Source organism: Sarcophilus harrisii, chromosome 5 (genome assembly GCF_902635505.1).
Source record: "Sarcophilus harrisii chromosome 5, mSarHar1.11, whole genome shotgun sequence".
Lineage (NCBI taxonomy): Eukaryota > Metazoa > Chordata > Mammalia > Dasyuromorphia > Dasyuridae > Sarcophilus > Sarcophilus harrisii.
This window is the reverse complement of record NC_045430.1, coordinates 146,760,189-146,773,145: the sequence shown is the minus strand read 5'-3', so window position 1 is coordinate 146,773,145 and position 12,957 is coordinate 146,760,189. Positions and strand designations below refer to the sequence as shown.

General features: G+C 33.8%; 1 protein-coding gene across 1 annotated transcript in view; it reads left to right on the top strand.

Annotated features, from left to right (window-relative positions):
* The window catches only part of FBXL13 (F-box and leucine rich repeat protein 13), a 247,639-nt gene that overhangs the window by 187,033 nt on the left and 47,649 nt on the right, over positions 1-12,957 (top strand). The window contains exon 14 of the mRNA XM_031938696.1: positions 9,856-9,939. Within this exon, the coding sequence (XP_031794556.1) occupies positions 9,856-9,939 (84 nt within the window). The remainder of the gene's footprint in view (positions 1-9,855; positions 9,940-12,957) is intronic.

The window sequence follows — 12,957 nt, the reverse complement described above, 5'->3', positions numbered from 1 at the left end:
ACAAGTATATCATTCTTATAAACCTAGTTGTCCCTTATGTACCTGCTTCTTGCCTGGATGCTGTTGAAGGCTCAGGCACTTCCTCACTCCTAGACTGAAATTAAATATATCTAGGGCAAGCATTTGGATAAAAATCTATAAAGTCACAAATTCTTTTCTAGCGATGATGGATGGATATGAATTTTGAAACATTGTGTCTCTGAAGAGTCAGTTACATGTGACCTAAATGATGAAAAAGGACAAAAAGTATGTGTGTGTGTGTTGGGGGGGGGGGAAGTAAACTTCCACGTATTTATTACCTAGTCATAAGAATTGATATAATGGATACAAGAGAGGAAATTTTTAATTGGAAAGTGGGGCAAGTCTGTCATGTAACAAAATTAAAAGACAATGTGATAGCACAAGTGCCATCTTGGAAAAAAAAACTTAAAAGTAATCCTTCTTTTTCTGAGATATTTGTAGAACATGGGAGAAAATCACATCTCCAAGTTAGGGAATATTACATTCCAATATTACATTCTGTACCAAGGCAGAAAATACTAAAACTGATTAGATGACAGATCTATTGAAGTATTTAAATATTTAAATAAATGCCATTTTCAGTCTATAAATGTTTTCAATTGGATCTTTTATTTTTATTGGTAATAAAAGTGGAACTTTTCAACACCTTTATTGTTCAAACACATTTATTCAAACTTAAATTACTATATGGCATTATGGCTGTACTCCCAACAAGACTATAAAGCCCCTTCAAATTCTTCTTTTAATCAGCTATACTCTGAGTTGAAAGGTGAGTGTTTGTGGATGCCTGATTCAAGCGGATTTGGGCTGACTATATATATATGTATATAAAATAAAAATATATTATATATATATAATTGTTATTATTATAGCTTTTTATTTACAAGACATATGCATGGATAATTTTTCAGCATTGACCCTTGCAAAACTTTCTTTTCCAATTTTTCCCCTTCTTCCCCCCACCTCCTCCCCTAGATAGTAGGTAGACCAATACATGTTAAATATGTTAAAGTATATGTTAAATACAATGTATGTTTACATATTTATACATTTGTCTTGCTGCACAAGAAAAATTGGATTTAGAAATAAGGTAAAAACCTGAGAAGCAAGCACACAATAACAGAAGGAGTGGAAATGCTATGCTGTGGCCCACACTCATTTCCCAGAGTTCTTTCTCTGGGTGTAGCTGGTTCTCTTCATTATATAACAATTGGAACTGATTTGTTTCATCTCATTGTTGAAGAGGGCCACGTCCATCAGAATTGATCATCATATAGTATTGTTATTGAAGTGTATAATGATATCCTGGTCCTGCTCATCTCACTCAGCATCAGTTTGTGTAAGTCTCTCCAGGCCTTTCTGAAATCATCCTGCTGGTCATTTATTACAGAACAATAATATTCTATAACATTCATATACTGCAATTTATTCAGCCATTCTCCAATTGATGGACATCCCTTCAATTTCCAGTTTCTGGCCACTACAAACAGGGCTGCCACAAACATTTTTGCATATACAGGTCCCTTTCCCTTATTTAAGTTCTCTTTGGGGTATAAGCCCAGTAGTAGCACTGCTGGATCAAAGGGTATGCACAGTTTGATAACGTTTTGAGCATAGTTCCAAATTGCTCTCCAGAATGGTTGGATCTGTTCACAACTCTACCAACAATGTATCAGTGTCCCAGTTTTCCCACATCCCCTCCAACATTGCACATTCTCTTTTCCTGTCATTTTAGCCAATCTTACAGGTGTGTAGTGGTATCTCAGAGTTGTCTTAATTTGCATTCCTCTGATCAATAATGATTTAGAGCATCTTTTCATATGGCTAGAAATACTTTCCTTTTCTTCATCTTAAAATTATCTGTTCATATCCTTTGACCGTTTATTAATTAGAGAATGGCTTGATTTCTTATAAATTAGAGTCAATTCTCTATATATTTTGGAAATGAGGCATTTATCAGAACCTTTAACTGTAAAGATGTTTTTCCATTTTGTTGCTTCCCTTCTAATCTTGTCTGCATTAGTTTTGTTTGTTCAAAACCTTTTTAACTTGATATAATCAAAATTTTCTATTTTATGATCAATAATGATCTTCTTTGGTTCTTCTTTGGTCACAGATTTCTTCCTCATCCACAGATCTGAAAGATAAACTATCCTATGTTCTTCTAATTTATTTATAATCTCATTCAGGCTGTTCCAAATACAGAAATAGGGAAGTCTGGAAAATGAGTGGCTTGGAGGGAAAAATGCATTCAGTTTTAGACAAACTATGTTTGAGAAATCCCAGGTTTACATAACTGCATGTGTATAATCTATATCAAAATGATTTCTGAATGAGGGCAGAAAGTAGTGGAGGAATTGGAACTCAAAAATTATTTTTAAAAATCTTGAATGTTTTTACATGTAATTGGGAAAAAATAAAAGCATTCTTTAAAAATATCTTTAAAAATTAAAAAAAAGAAATATCCACTTTGACATGTCCAGTGAGTAATGTGTGTGGGGGGAAAAAAAAGATAGAAGCTCAAAGAATAGGACTGAAGATATAGAAGTATGCATTATCTGCATAGCAATAATAGATTCCTGAGTTGATTAGGTTATTGAGGGGAGAGAGAAGGAGGGAGTCTTAGAACCTTGAGAAATCCACAAGAACCAAAGAGATTGAGAATATACAAAGAACTACTAACTCACTTAAACTCATTTTAAAGTATTTTAATAAATATTTGGGGATATCAAGTCAATCATTAAATGTGAATCAGAAATATTTTAAACAAGATATTTATACAATAAGCATTCAAAAACTATATCCTTTGGAGCAAAATATCTTACCAAATGATTAAAAGAATTTTTTAAAAGCTTGAAATAAAAATAATTAGAGGAGGTTCTTGCATTTTATTTATTTTGGTGAGTTCCCAAGCCAGACCCCAACAATAAAGACAGATGTTGCTTCAGAACTTTGCTCTTAGACAAAGGACTTTATTATGGGGCTTTATGAACAGTAGCTTCCTATTACAAACTTACTGTCTTAGACAAGTGACCTGGTTCCTTCCTTCCTGCCACCTACAGATAGACATAAATTATCAGGCTTCCCTTTTAGGAGGTGTTCCATATCATCTTAGGAACATAAGCAAGACCACAAGTACTTAAAGTTTCTAACCCACCAAGGTCCATTATAAACCCTCATGAAAAAAAAAAACCAGCCTAAAAACCAACCTGGTGATGTTGCCCTGTAATGGAGGAATTCTTTTGGAGAATAACATCTTTAATATATAAGGGGCAAAAAAGATAAAAGTTAGAAAATGGAAAGGGAATTGTTATACTACTTTAAATATCCATGATTTTTCACTGGTTGAGTGTGGCAACCCTCACCATTCCTTCTTAGATGGTCTTAACAGATTATTATGAGTAAAAATTAAACACTTGGTGGTTTTTGTGATGAGCCTCTTCAAATTTAAGTGGTCTGGCCCTTAGACTACAGACCAATCATCACTTTTATTTTTTCTTCCTCCCTCTAAATGTTAGCATACCACAAAGTTCTTTTCTCTCCACATCCTTTTTCTTGGTGATTTCATATACTGTGGCTTTGGTTAGCATCCCTATTTGTATGATACCAAATCTATCCCTAACCCTAGCTCCTCCCCGGTTTCCAGTCTTAGCCATTATCAACTGGATATCTCCATCTAAATATGCTTCCAGTACATCAAATACATCATATTCCAAAGTGAACTGATCTTGCTTCCTTAAGTAGCCCCCAAATTTCTAATTTTTGAGGTACATCCCCAACTATCCTCCCAGACACTTCAGAGTCATCCATCACCTTTGATTCTTCTCTTTCTCTCATCCTCTATATCCTTTTACTTGCCAGGTTCTTTTGATGACAACTTTAAATTATCTTTTGTTTTCTCTTCAATTTCCTCTCTAACCATGTAATTTAGACTCTTCATGTAATTTACCTCTTCTTGCCTAGGCTATTGTAATAATAGTACAAAAGTCTTCTAGTCTAGTCTCTAGTCTCTCCTTAATTTCCAATTCACATTAATACCTGAATGATCATCCTAATGCAGTGCTCTCATCATATAATTTACCTACACAAATACCTTCATTTGCTTCCTAGTGCTTCTGAAGCAAAGGTAAACTTTTGATCCTGGCATTCAAGACGCTTCATAATCTAATTCCAGTTTACCTTTTAAGTTATAATTCATACTACTTTTCTTCATATACTATATGTTCAGTTTTGACCAGGTTATTTTTAATTTCCTGTTGTCTTTTTGCCTACATAATTTTTTTTCCCCACACACGCTCCAATAAAGCTCTTTGCCCCAGAGCTTCTCCATTTATTGAAATGCCTCCCTTTCTTCATTATCCAACTTGAAATGACACTTCTCAAAAAGAAAACCTTCCTTAACTCCTTTAGATTAAAACAACCTTTTTCCATTTTCATATGTCTTGGCAATTTGTGAGAACTTCTCTTTGCATGCATTCTCTGCAATGCTTATTGGTTTGGTCATGATTTAGCTTTGATAGTATATTCTGATAAATTTGGAAATGTTTAGAAGAATTACATATGTTTAACTTATATTGGATTGCTTGCTGTCTAGAGATGGGGGAAAGGGAGGGAGAAAAATCTAGAAAACAAGGTTTAACTAAGTTGAATATTGCATGTATTTGGAAAGAAAAAGCTATTAAAAAAAAGTATGTGCTATTCAGAAATTCAATCGGGAGCATTTCAAATCTCTTCTGATTTAAAGGCTATATAAAAATTGACAAAAATGATGAAAAGTAACTTGTATGTGTAATATTCTTTATATTTTTCAACTTAAGGAAGAATATTTATTTGAACAGATTTTTAAGAGTATGATTAGTATTTATTTATTTAAATATTAATTAAAATTAAAATTTTATTGCCTCAGCATATTGAACTTTTTATAAGTTCAATATGCTGAGGCAATAAATTTTAATTTTGAAGCTATGAGAGTTTTTCTTAAGGAGAAATTGTAGAAATTATAAGAATAAAAAGAATAGATGGTAACTACAAACTGTTGAATATTGTATTTTAGAAAGTTTACTGCATTGAAGAGTACATATTGATTGCATAAGGAAAGCATTTCTAACTTGGCTACATAAAAGTGAAATTTTGTTGAATGATTTCAGACTTAGTTTTATAGTTCAAATTAATAGCATAATTTCCCACTTGAGAGCTAAACACTCTTTAACTTCTCAAAGATAGGGCTGAGACCAAATGTAGATATTTAGCCTGCTGATTTTATTCAAGTAGTTGGATTTCTATAAAAGCATAGCTTAAATGCACTTACCATTCTTCTAACATCTGCATAATAATATCCACATCTGGAATCCAGATCACATATACAGGCCATATAAGAATTGTGAGCTGATTTTTGCGTGGCAAAAAGAGAATGTTGTTGGTTTTTTAAGTCATTTATCTCTCCTTCCTAGTAAAGCTACATCAAACATAATGATTAATTTCTTGGCCCAAATATCTATATGCATGATTATAAAATAAAGAGAATACACTAGTTTATTTTTAGGTGGTAATGAAGCATTGCTACATATTAGAAGTTGGGATTTCAACTATGATTTGAATTGGGCACAGTATCCAATATATTTTTCTCAATCTGGAACATTCTCTGAAAAGCAAAAGGGTGAGAATATGATCTTGTTTACTGCATAAAAGAGTTGGATAACTTTTTTTTATGATCTAACCCTGCAAGGTCTGGTTCAGTGTTGGTATACAAAATCGGCAAAACTAAAACTATGTGAAATGTAAAAAGTATAAGCCTGAATTCCAGATAAGGCATTTAGCCCCTTAGCCAGCTAGATATTATTGACAGTGATAAAATATTCAGATTAAGAAGGGAGTTAAGGTAAAAACAGGCTTTGGGGAAAATCAAAAAAGAGGAGGTACATGGTCCACACCAGGACTGAACTATTCTGCATCCCTCCCTTTCCTTGTAGACATGAGTTGTTGGGTTGACCAAGTGGGAGAAGAAAGTGTGTGTGTGTGTGTGTGTGTGTGTGTGTGTGTGTGTGTGTGTTGGGGGGGGGTATAGACTATAGCAAGAAAGGACAGTATTGTCTATATGTAACCATTTGGGCTGGATAACTTTTAAAAGATCACACTGTTTTTTAAATATGTGGTTCTACCCTCTTGCCACTCCTGCTACTTGAAATTTCCTTATTACCAATCTTCTGAAGAATAAAACCCCCAATTATTAAAAATGATTATTCAAACACAAATGTTTATTGAGAGAAAATAAGGGTAGCCAGACTTTTTGAAAATTTTTTTTAACTATTTGTGTACATAACAGACTATATATTTGTTTTCCAAAAACCAACATATAGAGAGGCTTGCCCCATCACCAGATTGACCATAACTGGATTCTCAAATAATGTTGTGACCTTAAGTTACAAATCATAATCCATTATCTTGTCCATGTTATTCCATAAATTCTCAACATAAAGTTTACTTAACATCCCAATATGGTGGGATCTTCCCTGCTTTCTCCTGATATCAGAATGATCTCAGTGCAGTTCTCCAGATGTCCTCCTCTCATTCCTTGCCTTCACTATGTAATCAGCTTTCCTGTCCCATAAATCCTTGGTGACATCTTTTGTTTTTGTTCTTATTCCTCATTGGTCAAGTCAACATGCATTTATTAAGACAGGTAATCAACAAGAATTTACTAAGCAATGTACACCACACACACAGTAAAATAAGTGTTGAGGATACATTACAGGCAAAATGAAAGATCATCTATAGTTTCAATGAATTTACATTCTAACTGGACAAAAAAGGGAGCTAGAAGTGAGAAGGAAGGAACCCATGGGGATAAATTATGGTGGTGAACTCAAGTGAATAAAATGTGGCTGGTCTGGGTGCTTCTTCAAAGCTGAGTCTCCAGGAGAAACCCATAATAGGTTATATGTCTTGGCTGGGGTATAGCTTATGCACCATAGATTTTTCCATTACCGTCTTTGAGATACTTGTTTTTAATTCCTTGGGGACTTTTGTATTCTGTATTTCACTGTTACATAGCAGCATTAATGTTGCTATTAAAAGGTTGTTTCTGATTCTTTGTTTCTGTAGAAAAATTGCAGTCATTAAAAGAGCTTTGTGAGTCACCCAAACTAATTCAGACACTTTCTTCTTTCTTCTGGGCCTAATTCATTGTGATTATGTACTATCTGTCCCAGATAGGCATATTTTATGGTATTGTCCATCTAAATGCATGCTATAATCTAGGCATTGATTCTTAATCCATTGTTCTTTCCTATGGAGAAGATTAGGACTAGTTTCTTTAAATAATTATTTAATTCAGCAGATTGTGCAATACTTTATAGCTTGATGCAATTAGTAAAGTACCATTTGCAAACAGGGACATCTGGAAGATCTTCCCATTTATAGGGAATTCTTCAGCTTGGAATGTAAGCTGAATCTCCTGTGGTGAATAACTTTTTTATATATAGATCTCTTTTTTATGCTTCGTCTAATATTGATGCCTGAAAGTCTGAGGATTATTCAACAAGGTTATATGTGCTAGTCATAGAATGAGGGAATTTTTGGCTATAGCGACTCCTAAAGCCATCTGTTAAGGTATAGAGCTGCTGTAATCCTCACTGATGAACATTGGGACTTACACTGTCAAAATCATGTATCTTGAAGTATTGGTGTTATTGAAATCCTTTATCGATGTAATTTATCTTTGCCTCTCTAATTTTAGCACCTTAAACATTGCTCTGTACACAGACATTTAATACACATTCATAGAACGAGCAATCAAATTATCTTAATGAAATGTATACCAAAGCCAAACAAAGTTATGAAGTTCAAAGATTGAGGGAAGATGAAACTAAAATAAAACAAATCATTTGCTAAGGAAGAAACATAGAGAATATGAATAGAATTTAAGCAAGCAAGGTAGTAAGTTCCTTGGAAGCGATGACTAGTTCATTTTTGTCTCTCTGTCCCCAGAATCAAGCACAGTAGTGACATCTATTACAGTGGCCTTCCAGCTTGTCCCCCTGCCCCCTTCAAAATATCTTGAACCCAGTTGCTCAAGTGATTTTTTTTTTCAATCATAGATCTGGTCATGAAACCAGTGATTTCCTTTTGCTTCCAGGGTCAACTATAGACTCTTCTGCTTTGCCTTTAAGACTTTACAAACCAGTCACATCATTCATCTTCTGTTCTCACAAGTCCAGCCAGACTGGTTTCTTTATTCATCATACAGGGTACCCTACTTCCCATTTCTGTACCTTTCTGTTGGAATTCACTCTTTTCTCACATTTACTAAAAAAAATCCTTAGTTTCCTTTAAGATTCAGATCAAGTAAAAACCTATCCCTGCTATCCCTCAACTTTGCTCTCCTTTATCTATGTTATATGTAACCATTTCCTATTTATTTTGTTTTTTATTATTTCACATATGTTTATTCTGTTTCTACATATGCATATATACTTATATGTAAACTATGTATATGTAATTTTCATTATTAAATTTGAATCACTTGAAGATGTAATATTTTAATGTTCAATATGAGTTAGTGCTTAATAAGACATAAAACAGAGAAACATGTGCTTGCCTAAGGGAATCATGGAGGATGTCTTGAATATTGCACTAGGCTCAGAATTAAACAGAAAGATGACATTGGGCTGGTTTGCATTTGAGAAACTGTGCTTTCAATGATCCCATATTAGTCAGAACTGGAAAAGTCCATCCTTTTAACTCTATGCTGTTTCATTGAAATACAGAATATTATAATAGATAGTAACTCAGTGATGTGGCTATATAGTGAAGAATAATCTGGGATTAGGTCTTGCCTCTGATAAATAATCTGACTGTGGGCAAATTGCTTAATTTTTTGGTATCCCAACAAGTTCCCTTAAGTCTATATATCACGGATGGACTGCCTATCTTGCACCAGAGCAAAAAACAAGCAATAAACAATGAAAACAAACAACAAACAAAAAAACTGCACAAGGGAAGTTCCCCAGTCAATGATATCAAAGATCTGGTTAAAAAAAAATCTTCTCATGGTAGCTAAAAATCATGGAAAAAACAGTACATTAAAAGAAATAAAATTTCAGTAACCCATAGGACAGGTGTAAGTATCTTGAAGCATATGATCAACAATAATTTACTCAAAAGATATTAACAAAAAAGAGATGGTCAAGGTGAATTTAGGAATAGGTAATAAGTAAATAGGCTATTTGTGTCTATTGTGCTAAAATATTAAAAGAACCAGTGGAAAGCTTCTAGCATTCTAGCTTCTAGATTCTTTATGGAAGATTTATGGAAAAACAGGAAGTAGAATTGCACAGGCTGAGAAGTAATAGGTATGTTGCCATCTGTCCAGTTGGAAGAAGTACATACTCAGATAAACTCATAAATCCATAAAAGTTTTACAGTATAAGTTATTTATTCAGTTAGTCAATAAATATTTACTTATTTATTTTTGGCTGAGGCAATTGGAGTTAAGTGACTTGCCCAGGGTCACACAGCAGGAAGTGTTAAGTGTCTGAGGCCAGATTTGAACTCAGGTCCTCCTGACTTCAGGGCTGGTGCTCTATCCACTGCACTATCTAGCTGCCACCAATAAATATTTTTAAAGCACCTCCTATGTGCCAGGGGCTTATACTTAATAAACGTTACTTTTACTTTGAATATTAGATTACAAATCCTGAGATAGCATTCTCCCCTCTCCGAGTTTATGTAGATTAAACTATTACCAGTTTATTATACATATATATGTGTGTATACATATGTATATATTCCAGAACATTAAACTCATACAAATTATGTTTTATTAAATATTTACAGGCTTTGACATCACTGTCCAATCATAAAAAGTTAAAAGAACTTAGTGTTTCTGAGTGTGAATTCATCACGGATTCAGGAGTTAAGGTAAGATAACTAATATTCTTAATGACAAATTCAAAGACCTTTTAGCTAGGAGTTGTGATGCAGTGGAGAATACTGCATTGGAAGTCAGGGGACCTGAATTCTAGTACTACTGCTGCCACTAAGTTATTGTGGATAAGTCATTTAACTGCTCTCACCCCCAGTTCTTTCATCTTTAAAGAGAAGCTTTTGAATTAAATGATTTCTTAGTTGTTTTCCAGTATCAAAATTTCATGAATACAATTAAATCTAAAAATAATAACCAACAAAACCCATCGCCAACAACAAAACAAGTTCATTTAATCAGTATTTAGTACACATAACTATCCATTCTAAAGGATGTTTTCGGAATGAGATTGCCCCTGATATCTTCCTCCCTAAGTCCTAAGGTTATGCTGCCAATCAATGCTCTAGGTGTAGATATAGTAGTAGAAGAGAATGAACTACATTTTATAATTCTAAAGGAATTAAAAGAAAAAAATTACTTTAATTATTTGCCAAAATATGGAATTGTGCAGATTGCCAACATGGCTGTGAGGAAATTACATTTTAAAAAACAATTTATGTTTTCTTATGTTTGAAATATTCCATAAAGAAAAAAATGACCCCTTTAAGAACTTTCCCTTAAGAAATAGGTTAGGGAACCTCATTTTTCAAATAGAGAACTAAACCAAATATTTAAAAATAAGTCATTCCCCAATTGATAAGTTGTCAAAGAATATGAATGGTTTTCAGAAGAAATCAAAGCTATCAATTATCCACTAATAAGAGAAATGAAATGAAATGAGAACTATTCTGAAGTACCACTTTACAACTGTTAGATTAGGTAACAACAAGGATAAATGACAAATGTAAGTGGAATAATAGGTACCCTAGGAATAAGTGAAAAACAAGTTTTCACACAGTGAAATGGTCTAATCATTCAAATGACCATAAAATTCATCATACCCTTTCTTCATCCTGCAATACCGTTATTAGTTCAATAAACTAAAAAGATCAGAATAAAAGAACCCTATAGTACACAGGTATTTATAGTCATTCTTTTTTTGTGGTGGCAAAGAATCGAAAATTAAAGGGATGTCCCTCAACTGGGAAATGGCCGAACAAGTTGTAATATATTATTAATACTAATATTCTGCTTTAAGAAATGATGAAGGGAATGGTTTCAGAAAAACTTTGAAGACATATATGAATTGATGCAAAGTGAAGCAAGCAGAACCAGGAGAACATTATATATAGTAATATCAATAGTGTAATGATGATCAAATGTGAAAGACTTATTCCAAGCAGTGTAATGATCCATGACAATTCCACCAGATGTTATCCACCTCCAGAAAGATAATCAATGGTACCAGAGCTCAGAATGAAACACAATTTTTTCCTTTATTTTTCTTGCTTCCACCTCCAACCATGGCTAAGGAAGAAATATATTTTGCATTACCTTCATATGTATGAGTATGGCTATGATATCTGTTACCTTCTCAATAGATGTGGGAGGTATAGAGGGAAGAAGAGAATTTGAAGCTGAAAATAAAGGTTTAAAAATTTTTTTTAAAAGAGAAAGAAATGAATTAGGGTGACTACTAATACATCATTACTGCACTCTCCTAAATTACAGACACAGGACCCCTGGGGAACGCTGACCAGACTTTGCCAGGCATACTTGATAGATCTAATATAAAGTAATCTAAGTATCTTGGAATCTATCCATAAGAAAGTTTCCAGAGGGATCAAGACAATTTAGAGATCATAATTCTCTTTCATTAGAATGTGAGCTCCTACAAAGAAAGGACCATCTTACTTTTGTAATTGTGTCCTTAGCATTTAACATAGCACTTTACACATTGTAAGCATTTAATAAATGCCATATTCATTCGATATTTTAAGGTTTAAGAATTTTAAAACACTTTAGAATTGTGAAAAACTTTTTTGATTCTTCTTAGGAAAAAAATCAGTGTTTCTCAATAACCCCCCCACCCACCCACCCACACCCACACAGAATTAAAGAAAATTGACACACTGATCGTTGAATCTTGCTTCTATGTTCAGTATTGTGGTCAAATCCCTAATAGAAAATGGGAACATCAAACATTTAAATAACATGATACTGTGGGAAGACCACTAATGTTAGAACCAGGAGACCATTATATTAGTCCCCGATCTTGCCGTCAATAATATTTGTGACACTTATCTCACAAAAGGGAGTTTGTCTGCTGTATTTGTGATTTTATTTTCTTTTGAGATTGGAACACTTCTCACCTAGGTTGGAAGTATAATCACTGGTAGGCCCTCCTTAGTTAACCTGCTAGACTCAGCTATTTGGGGGCTTGCCATTTTTAATGCAGGACACAGAACAGACAGCCCGTCAGCTTTAACCCACTACAGCTCAGCTCCTAAGCTCTAAAGATCCACCAGCCTCAGTTCCCTGGTAGCAGGGATATCTCAGGTGTGCACAGGTATGTGACATTGCCTCACTTTCTGTTTCTGAAACAGGAAGTACTTGGAGAAGAGACTGCTCAAGGGCTTTTATTTTAACAACCCAAATCTGCTGAGTCAGACCCGAGAGGGAGAAGGCAGAGTGTTTATATATTTGGATGAAAGGAGTTAAGCTAAAGGGAGTGTTGGATTATGAAGTAGGGTTGTTTGGAGGGCCTTGAGAGAGCAAAGGGCTATTCCTAGGAAAATTGATCTTTTTAAAAATTTTAATTCTGTACTTATTCAAAACAAAGCCAAACAAACAAACAAAAAGAAACCTCCTCAGTATTGTACATTTAAGTGAGGGAAATTTATCACCATTAAAATTCCCATTCTATACAGTGAAATGTACTGATATGACAGCATCTGTATGTCAAGATTTATGCTGTTAAACAGCTGATTAATGGGGACCCAGACCCAGCTATCAAGTCAGTGTCATTATTTATTTTTTTGTTCAGTTATTAATTTTCTAAATTTTAAAAAATAAAAAATTACACAATATGAATAGTCACTTATTCTAACATTGGAGGATTTAAGAGCAAATCC